The 24,587-nt window shown below is 36.2% G+C and overlaps 3 protein-coding genes across 3 annotated transcripts; 1 reads left to right on the forward strand and 2 right to left on the reverse strand.

Annotated features, from left to right (window-relative positions):
- The first annotated feature begins 86 nt into the window (after positions 1 to 86).
- LOC103409105 (uncharacterized) lies at positions 87 to 1,145 on the forward strand. Its single transcript, XM_008347923.3, has one exon. It carries the CDS (start codon positions 147 to 149, stop codon positions 711 to 713), a length of 567 nt encoding a protein of 188 aa, XP_008346145.3. The 5' UTR covers positions 87 to 146; the 3' UTR covers positions 714 to 1,145.
- Positions 1,146 to 3,169: 2,024 nt separating this feature from the next.
- On the reverse strand, positions 3,170 to 6,909 carry LOC103445631 (pre-mRNA-splicing factor SLU7-A-like). The gene is made up of 8 exons (XM_008384645.4): positions 6,716 to 6,909; positions 6,020 to 6,183; positions 5,808 to 5,920; positions 5,062 to 5,487; positions 4,356 to 4,791; positions 3,988 to 4,204; positions 3,754 to 3,857; positions 3,170 to 3,641 (listed from the first exon to the last, which is right to left on the reverse strand). Exons 1-8 carry the CDS (start codon positions 6,729 to 6,731, stop codon positions 3,495 to 3,497), a joined length of 1,623 nt encoding a protein of 540 aa, XP_008382867.1. The 5' UTR covers positions 6,732 to 6,909; the 3' UTR covers positions 3,170 to 3,494.
- Positions 6,910 to 15,819: 8,910 nt separating this feature from the next.
- Positions 15,820 to 17,676, reverse strand: LOC103445630 (transcription factor MYB30). Its single transcript, XM_008384644.4, has 3 exons — positions 17,343 to 17,676; positions 17,015 to 17,144; positions 15,820 to 16,443 (listed from the first exon to the last, which is right to left on the reverse strand). The coding sequence occupies exons 1-3, from the start codon at positions 17,473 to 17,475 to the stop codon at positions 15,903 to 15,905; spliced, it is 804 nt and encodes a 267-aa protein (XP_008382866.3). The 5' UTR covers positions 17,476 to 17,676; the 3' UTR covers positions 15,820 to 15,902.
- Positions 17,677 to 24,587: the final 6,911 nt, after the last annotated feature.

Raw genomic sequence — 24,587 nt, forward strand, 5'->3', positions numbered from 1 at the left:
TAAGAAGTAAGCTACCTTTAATTAGTCCAAATCCCATAGTTTAAAACTGCACAAAAACGAATCCACAATCCAAAAGCTGAAAGAATCTCTCTAGCAGCTTATAAAAAAGCCATCATCCACTCACTCTTCGCAAACCCTAGTTATCCATGTCTTGCTTGAGATTGAGGCTTCCACCAGCCAGAAGGGCCTGGAAGAGCTTCACCTCCAAACTACATAGAAAACTCCACAAGCCTAAAGGCATCGCGAAACCCGGAAAAAATCGTGTCAAGGCCATTACTGCTGGCGCTTCATCTTCTGCTTCTGCTTTTGCTTTTTCTTCTGTTGGACTGAAACCCTACAAGTTTCTCCAGCTGCGTTATAAACGCAGAGGGCGTCTCGCCCTAGATTTTCGCTACAAGCGCCGCCAACTTCTTCAGAACCGTGGTCGCGATGCACATGTCTACGTTGACAAGCTTTTTGAAGAGCCTGCTGTGACTGAGCTGGTGGGGAGTTCTGAGCCTCCGGTAGCGAAGTGCAAGCAAACAACCACTGCCGCCGCGGGTGCTGAAAGTGGGGCTGAGAGAGGATGTTCTGCGACGGCGGATGATATGTGGGAGTCATTGGGATTTGCTTCCCCAATGATGCATGGGATTGATGAAAGAGCTGAGGAGTTCATAGCCAAGTTTAGAAAGGAAATGGAGGTTCAGGAGAAGTTGGCACGTGATCATTTGTAGCATAAGCTTTTATTGTTTAATTAGATTAAGAAATATATACATGATGTAAATTAAGTGTGATTAATTATTCTGAAAAATAATTTGTTTTGCATGAATTTCTGTTATATTTATTGGCTTCAATGTGGGGAAAAAAACACGAGTGGGTAGAAGAGGAAGAACAGGATGAAGCTTTTGCAGCTTTTCCATAAGCATGACTTGGATGGGGGAAGTTATTGGCCGTGCTGAGACAAATAAGGGATAGATTTCCATCTTGCTTGTGGAAGAGCAGAGTTTATATATGAATGTATGCAAGAATTTAATCGTGTGATGAAAAATATAGAAAGACATGTATATTTGTAAGCAAGAATCTTAGTATTTGTATGAAGATGACATTTTATAGTAATGGCGGAAAATAATTATGCCTATGCACTATATGTGCAGGTTTGATTCCCATTGATTTTCCTCCCTTCGAACAACTAGCTATTAACCTACTAAAACTATTGTTTGTCCCAAAAAAACTGAACTTAATATTTTAAATTTTATTATAATATTCTATGGAAGATATAGGATGGTCACCATTCCGATACAACCGATAGTCTATTCTCAATTAATCTAGACTAAGGAGATAAGATTTGAATTTTGGGTACCAATGATGGAATTGGAACTTAATAATCTAGCCAACTTGACTAAACTCTGATCATTTTAAGTTTTTTTTTTCTGGATACTTTGGATGCGATCCCTAACTACTAATGTTCTTTGATTGAAACATTTGTTATTTTTAGTTTTTGATCGAAATTCCTGACATTAATGTAATAATATATTTCTATGTAGGTTATTATATTTTTAACTTAAAAATGAATTTTGTAGTTATTTATATTAATGAGATTTAAAATAAAACCCATAATTGATAGGATTAAAAATATTAAAGATAAATTATACACTCCAATATATTTTGTGTGTGTGTGTGTACATGGGTACGTCCATAAAAAACTAACCAAAAAAATATAGTACCAAAACATGGGTACATTATTCAAAAACACAATATATATATATACACACACACACATTCTCAAATCAACATTATTAAATTTCTTCTATTAAACTTGACATAGATACATTCTCAAATCAACGAAATAGAATGTCCTTTTGGAAGCTCACTGGTTTCGGGTTCCATCGAAACTCCGAAGTTAAGCGAGTTCATGCGAGAGTAATCCCATGATGGGTAACCCACTGGAAAATTCTCGTATGAGTTCCTAGAAACAAAACCATGAGGGCATGGTCGGGGCCCAAAGCGGGCAATATCGTGCTATGGCGGAGTCGAGCCTCGGATGTGGTGGGGGCCCGGGCCAAGATGTGACAATTTGGTATTAAAGCCAATTCCTGGCCGGATGTGTGCCGACGAGAACGTCGGGCCCCTAAAGGGGGTGGATTGTGATATCCCACATCGCCTAGGGGTGTGGATCTTGTAAGCCTTATATGTATATTCTCATCTCTACTTAGCACGAGGCCTTTTAGGAGTTCACTGGTTTCGAGTTCCATCGGAACTCCAAAGTTAAGCGAGTTCGCGCGAGAGCAATCCCATGATGGGTGACCCACTGGGAAATTCTCGTGTGAGTTTCCAGAAACAAAACCGTGAGGGCTTGGTCAGGGCCCAAAGCAGATAATATCGTGCTACGGCGGAGTCGAGCACGGGATGTGGTGGGGGTCCGGGCCAGGATGTGACAGTACCCATATAAGTTTAAAAATGGATTAGAGAAAAGATTGAATGAATTTTATATAAAAAATGGGTACATTTTATATTAAAAAAGGGGTACATTTTTCATTTAACAAATTGGTATATCAAGAATGGGTACGTATCAATTTTTTTTATAAAAAATTAATGGGTACAAACTTATTCTAATTTATTTTTTATATTTGATAATATTTGAATTGAATTGAAAATTAATTAAGAGTTTAATAAGGGTGTGAGTATTAAAACTCTAAATCAATTACTAATTTTTATTATAAAAATGATGTAACTTACATGTAATTCATTAATATATTAATGATAAGGACTTTGATCAAAATCTAAAAACTAATAAGGTCTTAGTCAATGAACATTAGAAATTAGGGACAGGATCAATGCCTAATCATTTTAAGTTGGAAACATGTAATTTTTCCAAGTTGATACATTAATGTGGAACTAACACAATAAATCAGTGCATTTTTTCTTGGAACAATTTATTAATGGCTTGTTTGGAGTTGGCGTACATTTTTTTATCTTTATATTGTGTTGTAAGAATAAACAGCTGTAAAAAAAAATGTTTAGTAAACAATAATGATAAAAGTGCTTCTAGCTAAAAAAATAAAAAAAGAAAAAAAAAAGAAAAAAAGAGCTAGGGATGGGATAAGATTGTCTATATCAAGGTACTGTTCACGTGCCTCCAATAAAAAAATAACGTGTCTTTTTTAATTTGTAGAGTAATGTATATAACTGCTTCTGCTAAAAGAACACTTTTTTTTTTTCATTTACCAAAGACAATCAAGGCTCCAATTTTCTTAAGAAGGTGCTTTTAAAACAATTTGAACCACCCCAAACCAGCTGTATAACAGTAATCAAACTCGATAGGTCGGAAATTACACTCGATAGGTCGGAAATTAAAGACGGAGGGTCAAACTCAGCTGTGTTCTGCCACAACTGAACAAATTCAAGAAATAGGCTTGCAGAACTGCGGTATAACAGCCACGCCAGTGCATAGCGTTGACAGCCTCGAAAGTGTTTTGAGGACAGGGCTCCATCAGAATTACGTGCCATGTCTCAACTTAGTTGAGAAAGTCCTTCATTGGATCATCATGGTGGACTTTCTTCATCCTATAAGCCTCCATATCCTCTGCAGTAACATCATCATTCCATTTAACATTGTATTTACGCTTCCTCTCATCTCTCTCTTCTCTCTTTCTTCCATCCTCCTGTCGAAGTCAAAATTGTATAAGATTTAGTTAACTAGTCAAACAACAAACACAATATACACGTTATTTTTCAACTCAAGAATTCAATTCGCATAAGTTGACAAACTCTCACCTTTTTAAGAGCTTCAGCAAGTAATTTCTCATCTAAAACCAAATCATCTGGTATATCAGTTCCCCAAGTAGCGGGTCTTTTCTCCTCCACTGGTGCAGGGATATCTGTTTCCAGGTTGGGAACACAGCATGTCAATATCAAAGGGCTAATGGAGAATGGATTAAGCATGACATATTTACATAAAAGAGTATATCTATCTAAAACGAAGAAGGGGGTAAAAGACGGTAGACTAACCACCATTGGCCTCTTTGCGAGCAATGTTAGCCTTCATAAGATCAGCTGCAGCCTCAGCAGCCTCAATTCCAGCAGCACCTGTGCAATAGCTATTACGAGTAACCTGCTTACAACACCTGTAGCCCCATTGATGATCCTTCCACCACGAACCCCATACAGTGGTGTGGTTATTGACATAGACGTCTTCTTCATACTTGCTTCTGGGAAGTGCTATATCCTGTATTAGTGCAAAGTATAATAATCAGCCGTCTATATAATTGAGTCTTTGACATGCTGATTAAGACCTTATGTTCCATACTGAGGCACATAAAAAGTTTTGAGTTCTGAAATAAAAAGATGAAGAGAAATGGTAGATGCAAATAGTTTACCTGGCCCTTGATGATTCTCCCAGCACGATCATATTCAACTTCTCTTTCACTTTGTCCCAGTAGAAGCTCCCTAGGAAATTCTTCTTCATTAGCTGCATTGCCATACTTCTCCAGAACAGTGTCCTTTGTTTTTGACTTCAAATTCTCCTTGATCACCTGATAATTCTTATACAGCAACTCAGCTTGGGATGGCGCTGCTTGCATGTGGATATCTTGTCCCTTCTCAAATGCTTCCCAAGCATGGATATTGAGCTCCTTGAACTCCATGGCTTGACCACTATTTCTATATCGATTATCACCCCCGTAAAACTTCTCATTCGGATCAGCATCTGGAAGAGGGTCCTCACGCATGGATCGGGTTTTGGGGTCATAATGTGCAGAGTTGACATCAAGGTTTAAGAGATATTTTGCAGTATCCTCACGAATACGCAAATTCCTGAAAACAAAAATATCTCAGTAAGGATTCATATATAGAGACCAACGCACAAGTGAAAAAACAATGAAAAATAAATAAAAAATGGGTATTGAGACGACAACGCCCCTTCAAGACAAGATGACAACAACAACAACAACAATACAACAACGCCCCTTCAAGACAAGATGACAACAACAACAACAACAACAACAAAGCCTTTTCCCACTAAGTGGGGCCCTTCAAGACAAGATGAAAATTTAAAAAAAAAAAAAATCGGTTTAAAACCCTTACCTGACAGTTCCTGTGCTTCCACCACCAGTTGTACGTACACGCTTCTCAACCTTTGCGAAGTCCATTTGTTTGCTTTCATCAACCTTGGCTTCATCTACCCTCAAATCATCCTCATCCTCATCCTCATCCTCATCCACATCACTAACCTTGTCCTCACCATTTGGGTTATTATTTTTCTCCTCTAACTTCTTTAGTTGCTGTTCCTTTAAGAATTTCTTTCGAGCTTCATCTCTTGATTCATATCTTTCAACTACCAAAGCATAGCTCGTTGCATCATATCCATTCCAGCGGTCCCGTTTTCCATCATAGTCAAGCTCAAAAGTCTCTATCTTTTCATCAGGAGCAATGTGCGTGTTAGTCCACTTTGCTCCCACTTTCCTGGGCCTATCCATGCATGACTTTGAGTCGTGTGTACTGGCACCACAGCTGTAAGAATAGACATTCAAACATTAATCTCTAGGCCTTGAGATATAATAAAGGGGAAAGAAAGCCTTACTTTTGACAGGTAAGGGGAAGACCCAACACGACTTACCACAAAGTGCAATTAATCAAGTACATATGCATTGAAAATTTAAAACTGAATGACATTTATGAATTTCTAAGCCTGTCAAGATGGCAAAAAGGTTCGGTAAGGGTCTTAAATCCATGAAGTTGTTTACAATTCGGTTTGCAAGAAACAGAGAGAGAGAGAGAGAGAGAGAGAGAGAGAGAGAGAGAGAGAGAGAGAGAGAGAGAGAGAGAGTTACTTCTCACATGCACCCTTCCTATATTTATCAGCCTGGAATATCTTTGCACCTCTGTCATACCATGATGTTGTGTAATTTGGATCTGATTTCCATTTCCTTTGATGTTTCAAGCTCTGATTTGGGGAAAAAAATGTATCAATATTCAGAACTTATACCACAAGGGTGCGATTATCAGAACTATTAACTTATTAGAAAGAAAACGAACAACTTACAGGCCTCTCGTGTTTGAGATACCAAGGCGCAGATGACATATATTGGGGAATATGAGGATTAATCTCCTTTCCATCCTCGTCCAGTTCAGCTGGCGCAAGCCCAGCTTTACGCGCTTCTTCCAATTCCATTTGCTTACGATGGTCTTCCCTAGATTTGAATGACCCTACAGGACCACCACATGAGATAAATCAATATACAGAGTAGCATAGGAGAACCCGGAAAACTCTGAAATCTACCAGTTTTGCCAAAAACCAGACTGCATCATAGTAGCTTAAACACTGGAAAAATCAACCTTCCACAAAAAAGGTATAAAATTTAGTAGCACAGCATTCATCTCGATGTAATTCCTACTTTCGAATATATATGTTTGTTTCACCAATTCATATATTCAACCGAATCGAATGTGATGACTGGTAAAACCCAACAAATTTCAACTTTTTAGCGCGTAATTCCAACCCAGGTCCCAAAGAAACCCTAAGTATCTATATACGAATCTAAATTTGGACCAACCGAGCTCAAACCCACAGATCGCCGATTGAAATTACGTGACGATACGATTCGTAAATCTTGAACCGATCAATTTCAACAAAAACAGCACCAAAGAATGTCACATTCAAACGATGGATTAAATTTGAAGTCAAAAAGTGTAAAATTGATGATAGATTGGGGATAAACAATGGAGAAGATGAACGAACCTGAAGCAGTCGCCATGTTCGCTGGTCTCGAAGCTCAAACTTCAAAAAATTTGATTCGAATTTGTACCGTCGAAGATGAAGAATCAAAACCTAACCCCAACCGGAAAAATTGAATTGAGAGGTCAGATTTTGGGGGAGGTGTTTGCGGTTATGTTCCTTCCCGCCAAAACGGCGACGTTTCACCTTCTCCGCAAACCATAAGGCAACAGGGCTTTAGTTTTCCTGCTGATATCGGCCCAAATTAACCCAAACAGGGTTTACAGATTGGGCCTTTCTTTTGGGCCCAAAGTTTAGGTACGAGGTTTCCTTCCTACCCTCGATTTTGCTATAGAATTCTATTGACAAACAATATGATCATTTACGTTAAACTCATTTAAATTAAGGGGAGTGAGATTCGAACAAGGAATCTCGAGTGCAAGAGCAAATGCTCTAACCAATTGAGCTACAAGCAATTGAAAAATAAAACATTTAAACGATCTCATGGGGATTTGAAGGGGAGTTAGTAAGAATAGTGTGCATATGTTCCTACACCCAATTTGATCCCCACTTCTTGTATATTAAAGTAGTTTAGAGAGCGTTCGATAAACATTTAGCTTTTAGTTTACACTTGTCTTGAAAATTAGAAACATATTTAATTTCATATTACAATTTTTCGGCTTGTATGTCACAAAACATACATCGCATTCCAGTCTCGAAATCTGATAGATAAGACCTTTCAACTCACTCAAAGTCGCTTTACTCTTGTTGTAGGTCGTGACTCAAACAAAACCCTGGGACCTTTGTTTGGATCAAAACTTGAACTTTGGGCTCAGGAAAGGGGCTGGCCCAAAAGGATGCCTAAAGGAAGAATCGGCCAAAGCCCAGAAAGCAGAAAAGGGCTTTTCTGACTTGGTGCAGCTCATGAAGACCACTTGCTCACCTACCTAAAGGCCAAGTGGTATAGACTGACAAGCTATATAGCCCATAAAGTACTTTATAATGGCAGAACAAGTAAAATAGCTGATGAGTCACTGCCTTTCAAGTTGCATTCGGGCAAGGCTGCTGCTACAAATGGCTAAGCTGTGTTGTCTATAAAAGAAGAAAGAGAAATCAGGATTAGGGACACTCAAACAAACAAACAAATGCAAGCACAAACTCTGCTCAAAGCCAGATTTGCCTTTAAAACGAAGCTGTAGTCAGCTCAAGCCTTCATCCCTCTCGGGACAAGCCATCACTCAAACCTTTGTAATAGCTCTGCTACTCTGTTCAACCTTGCTGTAGTATCGATTTCTCTTTGCAAACTCTTATCCTTACCTCTCTCTAAAGCTCTCAGACCCTTGATAAGCCACAAAGATAGGAACCTGCAAGACGACCAGGCTTGCCCGATAAGGTTAAACCTTGCCCGACCTTCTTTGTTTTTGTCTTTTCATTCATTAGCCTAGTAATATGTTGTATACTTCCAGTTGTATTCAAGTTATTTCTAGTAAGATGACTATTAAAAGAATCTTTCAGCACTTAGATCCGATTTGAATATATCTTCATTGTTCAAACCAGATCTAAGTTCTAAGCCCTCGGGCATGTAAATTTGATCAGTTGAAAGTCCTTGGCCTCAAGGCATAAAAAAGAACCTTATGTGGACTTAACCCATCCACGATAGTCCTTGATAAACAAGAAGTCCGAAGTTACTTGGGGTGCAAGTAATCGACCTACCCCTTATTTTTATTTCTATTATATTATGATTATCATAGAACGCTTAAGCATGGAATGAATTCTGATGGGAAGCCTCAAGGCCTACACCTAAGGCCCCACAAAGGCACCTATTTGGATTCATTCCGTTCCGCGGTCTAGAACGTTTGAGTATAAAGAACGAATTCTGATGGGAAGCCTCAAGGCCTACACCTAAGGCCCCACAAAGGCACCTATTTGGGTTTGTTCTATCTCTCAGATTCGGGTAATCAGAAGTATAATAGTTGTAAGACTCCTGCAATCAATGAAACAAATATTATATGTTCGAGGACTGGTTTAGTTATTGATGAGAAGCCTCAAGGCCTACACCTAAGGCCCCATAAAGGCACCTGTTATAACTAACACGATTTCTCGGGCATATATATATATATATATATATATATATATAAAACTAAAACTCAACATCCATTTTACATCTGCCATGCTAAAGATAGCAGTGGCACGCCTGAATACTTAGAAGTTAATCTTGATTGTGAGCCTCAAGGCCTACACCTAAGGCCCCACAAAGGCACCTCTCAAAGTTAACGATGTCCTTCTCTTCCAGCCTTGCCCGACAAGCCTTACCCGACAAGTCTTGCTCGATAAGTCTTGCCCGACGAGCCTTGCCCGACAAAGCCCGACAGTGAAGCAGAAGCCCGACAGCAGCCCTCAGCCGGCGCCAACCTCCCGGGGAGCTGTGCGCTCGTCGGCCAGGAAACGTCCCCGACGGAAATTCCTGACGCGAACAACCTTCAAATCAGCCTCGTGATTGCGAACCTAGCATTCTTCCAAACTATCTTAACTCTGAAAAATTGACCGAAAATGGTACAAACACTTTGTCCCATCGCCATCTTAAATTTATAATTTTACCCCCATGAAAACTTTCATTTGTTGAAGTGGGTAGTGGGTAGAAATGGTGTTGGTAGCAATGGTGGTTGGAGTATTGGTAGTACTAAGGGTAATGGGTGGAGATAGTGGAGGTGGTGGTAGTGGCAACAGTGCGATGGTGGAGGTGGTGATGACCATGGTGACTGGGTGATGAGGTGGATAATATGGTGGTGGTGGTGGCAGTAGTGACGGCGGAGGTGCAAGTGGTGATGGTCATGGTGACATGGCGGCGGTGGTTTGGGTTGTAGCGATGGTGAGACGTTAGTGGTGGACATGGTGGCAAGGGTCATGATGGTAGAGGATATGGCAGTGGTTGCAATGATGGTGGTGTCAAAGATGATGGATGTGTTGGTGATGATGGTGAGACAGTGGAGAATGTTGTGGTAGTGGTGGAGCGATGAGGTAGTGATGGCACATATGATTTTATTTTTTATTAAGACCTAAGTGTGGTGGAGGTGCGTGATTGAAGAAACAACAGAGATAAATCAAGCTTTATTGGTTAAAGTTGGTTGGAGAATTCATGTTAAGGATTCATGTCTTTGTGCAAAAATCTATGAGACAAAATACTTGTAAGGGAGTTCTATTTTGGATACTAAACTACATGAGGTTTGACTGATTCTACACTTGAAAATAATTTTGTATGAAACTGATTTGTTACACAAAAGTATGAAATAATGAATTAACATGGTTTAAACGTGACCATTCAAATAAGAGGGGAGGGAAGGGGAGGGAAAAAAAAAGGGGAGAGAATCTTATTCCTTTAAGACAGGTGATGGTGTAAGTTTTGAAAACACCATTTGGTGTTTAGTGCTCATTTGATTAATTATATTGATACCAATAACTTTCCTAAGGAGGATTTCTTAAAACTTAAGGGTGCGCTTGTTTGCACTCACTAGCATTCACTAGATTGGACTGGATTAACTGGTAGAGTAATCCTGTGTTTGTTACACGCTGGGACAAAGTTTAATGACACTCACCCCAACTAAGTTGGACTAAACACTTCGCTAAAGGGGCTTAGTGAGACCCCCCGAAATTGGGTGGACTGCTAAGACCTTAGCTTCCCCCTCCCGCTTTGCACATCTATCTACTTCGTCCTTGCTTCCCAGAACCATCTTCAAGACCAGATTTGGGAAAACCGAAACAAAATAGAAGAAAAATCTACAAACGTTCTATTTTCCAAACCACATCCAACACCCAAAATCTTAGAAAACCTAAAAAAAAAAAATCTGAAAGGGAGATGAGTTTGAAATTTTCAATCACACAACACCGTGAAAACCGGAAAACCCAAAAAATTTGCAGTGATGTGAGTTTGAAATTTTCAATCACAGCACCTAGAAAACCAAAAACTCAGAAAACGCAAACTAGATCCAACCCCCATCTTCTACCCTTGAGCCAATCACACATGCAACCCGCTTCCAACTCCTAAATTTTCAATCTCTTTCTTGCTTTGTGGTTTGATTGTGAAGATTTGCAGTCGATTATGAAGTTGGAAGATGAACAGCTTCTGGGTTTAATTTTGATGTTAATTTATTTCATCAAAAGAGGGAGATGAATAGAGAACAAAAGGAAGAAAATAGGGAGATGAACGGAGAACAAAAGAAGAAGATGGAGATGAAGAGGGAGAGGGACGACGAAAAAAAGGGAAAGGGACGAAGAAAAATTAGGAAGAAAACAAAGGGAGAGGGGCGGAGAAAATTAAGGAAGAAAGAGGGGATGAACGGAACACAATTGGGAATGGAAGGAGGTTTCTAGAATGAGAAAATAGATAGAAGTAATAATAAAATATTTATTAAATAATGTAAAATATTAATAAATATGAATTAAATAATATAATATTGGAATTTGTTATTAGTCTGTTCCTTAGTCCTGACACTGCACCAAACACTTCACTAAGCTAGTCCATCTTAGTCTAGTCTAACTCAGTCCAACTTAGTCCATGCAGCTAATCCAGTCCGAGATAGTCCGGTGCAACAAACGCACCCTAAGAGGACTACCAACTAGGCTTTCATTCTCTCACGGCTAGTCCAAGTAAATTTTTCTTTTCTTTTTTTGTTAAATCCAATTGAATTAAAGAGAGGCTACTTAATACTACAGTTTAGTGTATTTCTCTTTACTTGTACGTGAGAAATTTCATATTCGGTTTTCTCTAAATGCGAATTTGAACCATATTATAGTTAACCATTGTGAGGCTAAGTTCAACAATCCCCTTTAGTGTACATAACATCATTTGTTTGAAATAAAAAGGTGAATTAGATAGAGAATAGGAAATTTGTTTGGGGGTTTTAAGTAATTTCACATTTCATCATATGTCAATGAATATTTTATTTGTATAGGTCAATAATACTTGCTAAAAGATAATGTTTCGTTTGCCTCTCCCCTTAGAATAAAATGTTGAACTATATATTTAATCCTAATATCGAAATACAATTATACCTCTCAAGTGGGGGAAAAAAAAAACAACAACAACAAAGCTTTAGTATGTGACTTTGTTTGCCCAAATTTTACGTCCTAATGTTTCCATCCATCATATTCCTCGTTTTATCATCAAATTAAATTGATTTATTGGATCAAAACCTCCTATAAATTCCACAACTAAGGACGAGATCATCGTAAAATTTTATGTTCAAAACTAAGGACACATATTGGGTGCCCATTGTGTGTTCTCCTTTAATACGGTCCCCTTAACCAAGCTTGAGCATTTCAAATCTCAGCTGTGTTAGACCATCTCCAACAGAAGGGCCAAAGAGCTAACAAGAAATTAATATTTTAATGAATAGTGCAGGACCATATTTTTTACCGTCTCCAACTGAGGGCCAGGCCAAACATAGCCCATTCACCAAAAATCATCTCCAACCGAGGGCCAAACATAATTTATTATTTTAATTGAATTACTATGGTTACTTCAATTAAATTACCTCAATAATTTTATGTTATAGATTGTCAATAATTTTCATGTTGTTAAATGTTTTTAAAAATGTTGTTTAAGTTTCATGTTGTTAATTTTTTTATGTTGTTTAATGTTACTTAATGTTGTTTAATAGTGTTTAAGGTTGTTTCATGTTACTTAATGTAAATAATAATAAATAAAAAAATTGTTAAAAAAAACTGTAAAAAAAATTATATATATCAAATATGACGTCAGCATGTGGCCCGACTCGAGGCCGGCTGGCTGGCTCATTTGGGCTAGCCAGTTGCCCCTTTTTTGTCCAGTGGGGCCCACGAGCCCTTTGGCTTGACCCTCAGTTGGAGATAGTTTTCAAGATATTTTCGATTCTCTGGCTCTCTGGGCCCTTCAGTTGGATATGGTCTTAGACGACTAGTACCAGAGTCGGTATACTTTTCAAATGGAATAGAATTGTTCAAAGTTAGTAGTAGTTCATGACTTGAAAGGGTGGCAAAGTTGATTAGCTTTAGATTTGCATGCAAATCCTTTGGGGATTATTTACGATTAATATTTTGTCCAGAAAAAAAAAAGGAGAAAATTCTGGATTAAATATTACTCTAAGCTCGTGTTAGACTTGACTATTATATGCACAAAAAACTCTTTTTTCTCGTCTACGCAAAGCGCACGTGTTCGCCGGACATTTGTTTTTTTATGTTCTTAATTCATGCACGCCTGCAAAGGAAGGATTATAAAACAGGTTAGGCGATAACTCTAAATTTCATGTGAAAATATACTAATTGGTAATCATGTTCTTAAGTGGAGCCCATATTGAGAAGAAATGTTTTATTATGATCAGAATACGAGTGATATATCACGTATTTTTATATAAGTGGTAGTAAATTTTATATTTTAAGTTATTAACTTTTTAACACATATATCTTACTATTTGTATAATGTCACATGACGTATTACCTTGTGTTCCAATCACAATGAAAAATCTATTCATATTAAGAGAGAGGGAGAGAGTCATATATGATTTTTATAACATGAAAAGATACATTTGGCCTAATTAATTGATGGGAATACTTTTTTTATTATGGGAATCCTTTTGCTCAACGTTAAAGTGGACATATTTTTCTAAGCATTAGATATTCGAGTTGAGATTTTATATGTCATCATACAAGTAGGTTTGCAGATAAACTCCAAATTTCATGTGAAAATCTACTTTTTGGTAAGGATAATGTTAGAGAGGCTCAATTTGTAGACTAAATTTTGAAAACTAAAGAACATGGAAGTTGATAATTGGTTTATTGCTTAAGCATTGATAAACGTGCTCATTTCTATTGGTGACACATCATTTAGTTTGCAAATTTAGTCTCTCTAGCCACTTTTGATACTCATGCTCTTAAGAGAGAGAGAGAGAGAGAGAGAGAGAGAGAGAGAGAGAGAGAGAGAGAGAGAGAGAGAATATGATTATCATAGGGAAGTGTTATTGGCACTCTAAAAATCTCATTCAACACTCCTCACAAGTGTATTTTTCTTTCATAATATAGAAAATTTGGAGTGTAGAATAAGATTTTTGGAATACTAATTACAATTCCCTTATTATAACATGAGAAACGTACATTTGGCCTTATTAATTGATGGGAATACTTTTGTTCATCTTTTAAAGTAGAGAGATTTTTCTAAGTATCAAGTATTTGAGCGGCATTTTGTATCACATAATACAAGTAAGGTGAGCTAATAGCTATTAGATTATTTAAAAATTTTAAATTTGTATCTTGGATCAATTAACTGAATAACTAATAACTAATCTAACGATAATCAATATGAGCGTGAAGATTCACTCGATGGATGAAATATACGGAATGAGTTGGAGGTTTGGTCAATTTTTTTGTTTTTGGTGTGAGTTGGAAATATGTATACGTATCATCTGATAACGTAACAATACTGTAGTTTGACATATTGTGGAGGACTCCAAGGTTGCTCCTCCTCAGCATCACTGGAGTTTCCATTTCCCACACTCGTCGTCAAGGAAATAGTATTGCACATCGCCTTGCTCGCCATGCTCTTCGTATGAATTTGGTTACCTGCTCCTGGTTTGAGGAGCCCCCAGACTTTATTTTAAGTTTAATCTCGTCTGAATGTAACTAATGGTGGCATTACTCTGCCGGCCTACTCTGTATTGGTTATTTTTATCTATGAAAAATCATGCCGTTGCTTAAAAAAAGAAAGAAAAAAGGAACATTACTGCAGATCTACGTAGTATGATTTATTGAATGTTTAACATGTATCAAGAAAATCATGTTCACAGTTTGATCAGTTAACAGGTTAGATATTTGATAAGAAAAGATGACTACAACATGTACGACATGATTTAGCCTGGCAAATTTCCACGAAAATTTCCTCATTTCATAATTTAAAATGCCCTAATTAAGTGCAAAACTTTATTATATGCTATGATATATTCTTGCAGAAGACTAGATACATTCCGGTAAGTAGTTTCTTTCCTTGTTTCTAGTAGCTATCGATTCATGGGCATGAGATATAGCGCATCTCATATATCAGAAAATCAAAAACTCAGATGATGATATAGAGAGCAACTCAAATTCTTATAATTAAAAATATACTAAGTGTCACATCCCGGCCTGGGACGGATCACTTTTCGGGCCCGCTCCACCACCATAACACGATATTGTCCGCTTTGAGCTCCGACCACGCTCTCACGGTTTTGTTTCTGGGAACTCACGAGCAACTTCCCAGTGGGTCACCCATCATGGGAGTGACCTGGCCACCTTCTCGCTTAACTTCGAAGTTCCGATGGAACCCGAAACCAGTGAGCTTCCAAAAAACCTCGTGCTAAGTAGAAATGAGAATATACATATAAGGCTTAGAGAATCCGCTCCCTGGACGATATAGGATGTTACACTAGGTCTCTTATTTTTTTGATGTGGATTTTATACTATTCACACATTTTCTCACATATAAGGTCATTTAAGTTTAATATGTAGACAGGATGTAGAAGCACGTATCTCGTTGGGCTAACATGGATGCACCATGCACACATATTGGGCAACAGAAGTGAATCTGACTCTGATATCAGGAAGGAATGGACATTTCACTTTATAGTATAGAATGAAGGAATTGGATCTGCTTCGGACCTTAGTGTTCAGAGCCTAAGGATCAATTCATTTGGGCCGCATAAATTAAATTCAACGGTTCTCATTAACTTATTTTCCTAGCTCATCACACAAGACCAATGGCTCTGATTTTTTTTACACACTAATCAGCGATCCAGATGGATTGATCCTTAGGCTCTGAACACTAAGTTCAGGAGCGGATCCAATTCCTAGAATGAATTAACAGTATGAAGAATAACATAACTTCTTATAATCACACTCTAAATCTCTTAATTATCCTATGTGAGATTCAGATGGTTGACCATAAATCCTCATCCTATCTGAAATTCATTTATGCTGTAAATTAACAAATGATTGCGTTACCAATCAAATACTAATCTGAATATAATTTTGTCCAAGTAAATTCATTCCGGCAAAATTGAACAAGAATTATATATAATTTTTGCCGCTTTGTGTACGATGGGGCCTCATCTCAAAAGGTCAAAGACTTGGACAGCAACAACACAAAATTCTATTTCCCAACTCATAATTTCATAAACAAAATTATAAAACAGCCTTCCTTATTGACATATCAAATTCCTAACAATTCTGGAATTTCCTCAGCTCCTGAGAATATATTAAACCAAAAGTCCATGTTGTTGTCATTGTACATGTCTAAACTAAAACCACCATCAGTAGGCCCCATATTCACTTGTGGGTCACCACCAAATGCCTGAAACTCATTCACCGTCTCTTCATAATACTCAGTTGACAAAACTTCCGACCAAAAACTATCATCCGGTTCTGGTAAATTTGCTTGGTAATCGTCAAATGTCACACATACATTGTTACTATTGTTGTTGTTGTCGTAGTCGTTGGTCGTGACAGATGACGTGTTATTTGAAGTACATCGAGCCGGCGAAACAGGCACACAATCCAAGCTATCAGATTTTGCACAATATGAAGAATCATCAATGGGCTCTAGCTCTTGCTCCGATTTTCTAGAGTAGAAACGTGCCCTAGAATTTGGTTCGGTGTGGTTCGATTTCAGCTTTTTTTTTAAATGGGTGTGCCATACATTTTTTATTTCATTGTCTGTGCGACCAGGCAATCTCGCTGCGATTTGTGACCATCTGAGGAAAAAAACAATAAGGAAATCAGATTTAAGGATATCAAATCTGTTCTGTTGTATCACATGAATCATTGTAAGCACTACGCAAGAGTGCAAAAAAATGTTGCTTAGTACTTTAAATGCTTGAAAATAGTGTTTTTCATTTTTATTTCTTGGGTTTTAGGTAGTGCATGAAAAAGTTATGTAAGGAATCTTTTTTCAGTCCCCACATGTTTCACTAGTCGACTAGCTAGATTGTCACCTAGTCCCCGCATGCATCAATGTTCTTCATTGGTATGATGTGATCTTCCATTTAGAAATTAAGAAAAAAAAAAGAGTTTGTCGATAGTATGAATTCGTATTCAATACAAACACATTTTAATGATTTATAATTCATGAGAAAGGTGAAGACCTAACAATTATAATTGCGTAAACATGCAATACTTGAAAATGAATACGTCTAGATAACTTAATATGGTCTTTTACTCTAGCGGAGAATGATGAAATTATAGATCTAACTGTTAGTACTGCGTTAACCTGCAGTTCAAATTTGCAGAAAAATCGAAGAGGAAATGGAACTACGTACTACATACCTATTTCCTAACATTTGATGTAAGTTGATGATGGCGTCTTCTTCTTCCCTGCTAAAATTCCCTCTTTTGATATCTGGCCTCAAGTAGTTTGTCCATCTGAGTCTACAACTCTTTCCACACCGTAACAAACCTAGAAAAAAGAAACACTCAAGGTCAATCAAAAGCTCAAAACTTTCTAGCTTCTAGTGTGTGTGTGTGTGTGTGTATATATATATAATTCTTCTCCAAAATGTCCTTAAAAACTTAATTTGGAAGAACCCAAGAAGCCATTTTTTTGTTTGCATTAGTAGATTAGCAGTTGATAAAGCAAGGTCTAATCAATAATTACCAGCTAGTTTTGGGAGAGCTCTCCAGTTTCCATGGCCATGCTGCTGAATGTAAGTGACAAGTATGTGATCTTCTTCTGCAGTCCAAGGCCCTTTCTTCAACCCCATCTTCTGGCAGCAAGGAGCACTAACCATTTTTCTCTTTCGAATTTGATCAGAAAGTGATTAAAAACTCTCTGTTCGGGCCTAAATTAGTGGCACACTCACGAAACCAATCACTTGGCCTAGGTCCGAGGCTGAGGCGATATCCTACGAGTGTTACTTTGAGCTGCTTCTTCTTCTCCTTCTCCTTCTGCTTATGCTGCTGCTATAAACTTATAAACAATGGCAAGGTCTAAGATTGTGAAGTCTCCCAAGTCTATTTATATACATGCAAGTGCATGCTGGCTAGCTTTGGCTTTGTACGAAATAGTCCAAAGTACAGACATGCATAATTTGAAATCTCTTTTTCTCTCGGACTAAGATTCTGTTATTTTCTCTTTCCATCATCTCCTCTCACATTCTTTTATTTTGTCTTTTTTTTGTTATAAAAAATTAATATAAGATGTTGACGTGACTTAACCATGACCGTTTAAATAAAAGGAAAATGAAGGGAAGGAAAGAAAAGAGAGGAGAGAATCGTACTCCTTTTCTCTCATGTATTTGTGGGGTGCAGTGGCATATATGACTTTTTGTTTTTTATTAGTCAAACTAAAACGTGGGGATTTATACATGCTTCTCTCATATTTGCTCTTGAATATTCAATACCATTTTTTTAACATTTGCACAGTAACTAAGCATATAAGTATAACGCATCTCACATGGAGATTCTAAGATATTAATTCAAATTCTACAAAAAACAAAAAACCAAAAATACTGGCGAATCCAATTCATGATCCAATATATTTATTGAGACAAATTCTTATTATCTTAATTTCAATATTTTTTAGGGAAATACACATGAGAACATATGCTTTTGCAAGTCAAATATTTGGTTTTGGAATTTTTCTTAAGGAAGTCATAGTTAACATTAGTTTGGATTAAATTTTTTTTTTGTGTTATAGAAAAATCGTAATAAACATGCAAAATACCGTTTTGAAGGGGAAAAAACCTTGAACTCAATTGGTATTTGCACCTAAGTCATCTCTATCGACCCTAACAGTTGACAGGTGATGAATATCTTTCTGTAATTTAATTCTGATGTGTTATACATTCATTAATATTAACATGCAGCCCGGGAGATTAGACTACTACGCCTTAGTGGGTTTACCGTTTAGTTTTGCTTCTGCCTTTTTTGTACATGACAAATATGTATGAATAGGGACAAAAAAAAAAGGGCAAGGCCAGCCTTTTTCTGGCATTGTTTCAAGTTACAGCATCAATGCTTTGGTGGTCAAGAAAGAGGACTAGTTTTCTTGAACTTGTACGGACAAACTTCAACACTATATATTCTTTTAAAGTTTAAGCTCACCAGATAAAATTTATTGAGAAAAGAAATTGTTATATTTAGAGCATGATAATACTTATTTTTTTAATCAATTCTTTCACGCAATGAAGCTCACTATGTTTATTACATCCTCGCATGAATTAGTAAATCATAAACAAAAAGTGATGGGCATCTAGACGTAAATGTAACATCTTGAAATCTATACGAGTCATGACAGTAAAACGTGCTCAATACGGCATTCACATTAGAAACAAGCCTCCGACAAAGTGCATGTTGCGCCTAAATATCATTCTCCATATGTTCTGCTCTATATTGTTATAAGCATGCACCCAAGTTCAACCCTGACAAACGTCAAACGTGTGTGGTTTAGACTCTCGAGTTAAAACCAAGTTCTGTCCAGATCCAAGTTCTCAGTTTATGAGAATATTAAGAAAATCACATCAAATACTTGTACAACCAATTAAACATATAAAACTCTCAAACCAATTACAAGTGTGAAACTATAAGTTACTAGTAGGGCATGGAAATGCCACTGAGTTCACCACTTGCTTCATCAGTCATATATCACCCTATTTTTCTATGTCGATCATTATCTGGTGTGTAAAATGTTCAAACACAAAGGATTAAAATATTTTTGCCGACTTTGAACTGGGGACCCCTAAGTTCCACCGATGATATCACTAATTGAACTGAAGAAAAGTAGGAGAATTAGTGGCAAATCCGGTCATCATCTGGATAAAGAAGTCCTGATCAAGTCTAAAGAAACAAAATTAAAAAAAGGGAATTTTCATGAAAGGGTTTGGGTTAAGTTTATTTTAACTAAAAACCAAGCTATAATTTTATTTATTAAAAAAGAATTAAATTTTAATGAAAACCTTTAAATTTTAATAGCAATGACAAAAGAACTTAAATTTTAATGAAAATGACACAATTAAAAAAAAAAACTGACTTGCGAGCCCCGTGCGTCTATTACAGACACATTTATGAAACTAAACATTATTTATGAAACTGGACACACTATTTATGAAATTAAACGCTATTTATAAAACTGAACACACTATTTATGAAATTGAACAGGACTATACTATTTATTGGTCCAATTTCATAAATAATGTCTAGTTCTAAATCCACTTTCATAAATAGTACCAAGTCCTTAGCCATGTTTCATACATAATGCCTAGTTCTTGGTCATGTTTCATACATAATATCTAGTTATTGGGTCCAGTTTCATAAATAATGTATAATAATTGGTATAGTTTCATAAATAGTATCTCCTTCTTGGTCCGGTTTCATAAATAATGTCTAATTATTGGTCCACTTTCATAAATAGTGTCTAGTCCTTGGTCATATTTCATAAATATTGTCTAGTTCTTAGTCTAGTTTCATAAATAATGTATAGTCTAGTTTCATAAATAGTTTTCACCTATTGGTTTTTAGTTTTGGAAATAGTGCCTAATTCTTGGTTTCGTTTCATAAATAGTGTCTACTTATTGGTCCAGTTTCATAAATAGTGTCTACTTATTAGTTTAGTTTCATGAATAGTGTCTACTTATTGATCAAGTTTTGTAAATAGTGTTTAATTCTTGGTTCAATTTCATAAGGTTTGAAACTTAGACCCTTTTTGGTCCTGTAAAAGCACCCATTGCGCCAAAAACGATGAACCGAAAAGTGATCCCTTAGATCAAAACCTTGAGAAGATTATGTTCTCAATAATTATATATAAAAAGCTGTTTTCAATTACCAAATTAAAATTTTCTCACATATTTTACATATCTACAATAATAAATGTAGCTCTCCATCCAATTTCTTGAGCTAGGGTGTCATCTTGGAGAAATTTTTCATTGTGCCCATGACACAAATGGTACACCACGTGTTATTATGTAAGTGGTGGAAAATTTTATTTTTTATGATATTAATTTTTGTATCCAAACGAATCTCACAACTTGTATAGAGACATGTGTTGTATCATACCGTGTTCCAGGCACATTAAAAAATCTTTCGTCATCTTGACTACTATTGGAAAACAACACCTCAAAAATAAAACTAGGGAATGTAATTCAATTTGAAGTCTTTTTCGTATTCTAAGAAAAAGTTAAAAAAAATCTATTAATGTACGTAGCTGGCAATGGGAGAAAAAATTGGAGTATGGAAAAAGGGAGGGGGTGGGGGGACGCGTCCCGCACAAGTTGAGTTTTGTTATGAGTTGAGTTTTTTTATGATTTTTTTCTTAATTCTTTTGTCTTTATCATTAAATAAAATTAATGGATGATTTTTTATTAAAATGAAAAAATTTGAAATCTTTTTCATTAGGTTTCCTTTAAAAGACCATGGAATAAGTTGTGCGCCTATTATTAATAGGCTATTACTTTCCCGATTGAGTAAATTGTAGCAATGGTCCCTCAACTTTAATCAAATTGGAGCAATGTTCCCTCAACTAAAAATCCATTACCATTGGTCCCTCAACTTATCAAAATGTGTAGTTATAGTCATTTTCATCAATTTCGTCAAAATTTTGTCAAAATAAGTTATGTTGGAATAACCATTCATATAATTAGGGTCCCTCAACTCATTAAAGTGTGTATTTATGGTCATTTTCGTCAACTACGTCAAAATTTTTGTCAATAGAGTTATGTTGGAAGGACCATTGCTACAATTGGGTTAAAGTTAAAGGACTATTTCTCCAGTTGAATTAAAGTTGAATGACCAATGATAATGAATTTTTAGTTGAGGGACCATAGATGCACGTTTTGATGATTTGAGGGACCAATGGTAATAGATTTTTAGTTGAGGGACTATTGCTCCAATTGAGTTAAAATTAAGGTACCATAACTACAATTTACTCTTCCCGATTAGTAATTGAATGATGTCACTAATACAGTCAAAGTTACACTAACCATTTCCTTTTTTTTTTCCTGCATGAGACAAAAACTTTAAAAATCAGTTAATGCATACGTAATTCGAAATACAAAGAAAAAAGATATTTTTTCAGACTTGTTTACTTAATGGAATAAGCTTTTTTTCATTTGTGTTATTTGTTGTTATTTGTTTCTCCGTATCGTATTACCGACCATAGAGTGTGCATGTAGGACTATTCTTCTTAGGATTGTGAGGGTGACATTTTGCGTTCTTCTCAGATGAGTTAATATAGCTAATCTTCAATTTTACTTAGTAAAAGAAAAATTCTCACAATTGATATTTTTAGGCTTAATATGATTCAGCACCAATATGATCGATATTGTTTTTAATTTAATCACTTATTCTGTTGAGAGTTGTCCCACATTGGTGAGGGACAATGTTTGCTATGTGCTTATATGGTCTAGTCTACTCCACATATTACCAATTAGTTTTATAGTGGAATCCCAATTTCATCATGTTATCAGAGCGGATTGTCCTCGTGTGAAGCCAAACGGTCACATATGCTCCACATCATCCAGTTGTTGTCCACGTGTAGACTTGAAAATCCGCCACACGTGCGGGGGCGTGTTGAGAGTTGTTCCACATCGGTAGAGACAATGTTTGCTATGTGCTTATATGGTCTTGGGCTACTCATCGTATTACTAATTGGTTTTATGGTGGAATCTCAATTTCATCAGTTAGATGTTGTGTTTTAGCACAAAAGCCTTGGTAATATTAAAAAGTTATATCCCACATATAATTAAGCTGTATATTATTTTATTATATTTTTTCGATGTGAGACTATTTTACATTAACCATATAACTTGACATCTGAAAATCATGCCAGTTGTAATTACCATCCCTACTCCAAAAGCAAATCAAATAGTCCATGCTTTGATATGCTTACGGTTGAACTGCCATAAAATTGGATAAGCAAAAGATGAATATTTAATATTTTATGATAAGTTAGGTCGGAATATAATTCAATCAACTCGTGCACATATATATGATCGGTCCTACACTACACAAAAATTATTTCAAATTGACTCCCAAAGAAAAAGCAGCAAGGCAGCCAGTTTCAATCTCTCATCTTCTTGCTTTATTCCTCACATTATTATATATGTGTTAAACGTTGGAAACTGTTTCACGGTTAATTGTATTGAGACCTAAGATATATGTTTGAGTTACCAAATAGTAAAAGCTAAAATATTATATAAGAAATAAAATCTTGAGAATTGACTTCTGATGTGTCGTAAAATTTCTTCATACATATAATACATATCTAGCTTTTGAATTGGGGAGGATGCCCCAGAAGCCCCTAAAGTAGTTTCAACGTACAAGCTCGAAAACCTAAAGTTCGTCAATCACTTTACCGATCGGCAATTGGATATAGTGATTCTATATAACAGAGCGATCGAGTAGCTGATCATACTTTCAAATGAGAATCCGAACTTTGTGAGGATTTCGGAGATCATTCAATTACATTCATTCATGGTACATCGTACGGTCAATTTTTGTCAGGGTACCGTTTATATTTAATTTTAAATAAAAAGATTTATAATAATTTCTGATCGCACGATATACGATGAATAAATATGATTGGATGATCTTCAGAATCCTCACAATGAGGATCCGAAGAGGATCCTCATTCAGACTTTTCAATATATATGTATGCTATTTTTTTTTTATTATTTGAGCACTCAACAACAACAACAACAACAAAGCCTTTTCCCACTAAGTGGGGTCGGCTATATGAATCCTAGAACGCCATTGCACTTGGTTTTGTGTCATGTCCTCCGTTAGATCCAAGTAATCAAGTCTTTTCTTAGGGTCTCTTCCAAAGTTTTCCTAGGTCTTCCTCTACCCCTTCGATCCTGAACTTCTGTCCCGTAGTCACATTTTCGAACCGGAGCGTCAGTGGGCCTTCTTTGCACTCAAATGCTAATTAATTAGTAACTGAAAACCACGAGCTAATTACATGTTTGAGTTCACAGTATTTTTCTAAGATTTAAACCGTTTATATATGTAAATCTCGTTTAAAGATCATCCTTTACAACTATTCATTCAATCAGAAGATGTTCAATATTTAATTGTGAAAGAAAAAATTGACAAAACAAAGTCGCTAAAACCATAATGATATGTGAAGAGATTTTTAATCTACAATAGAATATATAAATGTTCATATATTCATAGTCCAACCGTGCAAGGAAGATGGTGGAGCTGGTCCGAGTCCGGTGGAGCTAGCGATGCTCGATTGTTGATTAGAATATATAGAAAACAAATTGTCCTTCTCAAACATTTAGCTAGGATCATACTATAGTGTGGATATATTGTAAATGTATATATTCCTCTGAGAGAGAGAGATTCCCAGAATTTCAAAGTTCAAACCTCTCTGACAGAAAAGTATGTGAATTCAAATTTATTTATATATAATTCAAGGAATTTGTATATCTGATGAGGCGAGGACTGCAACTTCAAACAAGCACAAATATGAGATGATAAATTGTGGCACATGCACGTGTAATTAAACATTAGGGTTAAATTTCTAATGCCGTGATTAACTTGGACATCAGGAAATGCAAAGCAAATCGCTAACGCATGCATTTGAAACAATCGATGTTGGTGTTGCCAAATAACGAGTAGACAGATGCACCAAATATAATATCTATCGGAAATGTAAGAAAATTAGATTTGAGATAATAATTGATGCATCGTTTCGACAAAATTGCACTTCAACTTTTCATCTCTTCTATAAAGTGAATAGAACCTCATCTTGTGACCTTTGTCATGTAGCTAGCTTAATTATATGGAAAATACTAGGTAAATTAAAATTTTAAATTAAATTTGTAAATTATATTATATGTTATTAAGAGAAAATAAGTATGTTAATCAATATTTAAGTAATAATTCAATCATCAACAGCCAT

The sequence above is a fragment of the Malus domestica genome, chromosome 10 (genome assembly GCF_042453785.1).
Source record: "Malus domestica chromosome 10, GDT2T_hap1".
Taxonomy (NCBI): domain Eukaryota; kingdom Viridiplantae; phylum Streptophyta; class Magnoliopsida; order Rosales; family Rosaceae; genus Malus; species Malus domestica.

Coding starts and splice junctions, on each gene's coding strand:
- LOC103409105 (XM_008347923.3), top strand. CDS start 147: ATGTCTTGCTTGAGATTGAGGCTTCCACCAGCCAGAAGGGCCTGGAAG.
- LOC103445631 (XM_008384645.4), bottom strand. Junction 4,792..5,061: donor GGAAGCACAGGAACTGTCAG/GTAAGGGTTTTA, acceptor TTTTGTTTTCAG/GAATTTGCGTATTCGTGAGG. Junction 3,642..3,753: donor TTGCTGAAGCTCTTAAAAAG/GTGAGAGTTTGT, acceptor TGACTTCGACAG/GAGGATGGAAGAAAGAGAGA.
- LOC103445630 (XM_008384644.4), bottom strand. CDS start 17,475: ATGGTTAGTGCTCCTTGCTGCCAGAAGATGGGGTTGAAGAAAGGGCCT. Junction 17,145..17,342: donor AGCTCTCCCAAAACTAGCTG/GTAATTATTGAT, acceptor TCTTTTTTCTAG/GTTTGTTACGGTGTGGAAAG. Junction 16,444..17,014: donor CATCAAATGTTAGGAAATAG/GTATGTAGTACG, acceptor TTTTTTCCTCAG/ATGGTCACAAATCGCAGCGA.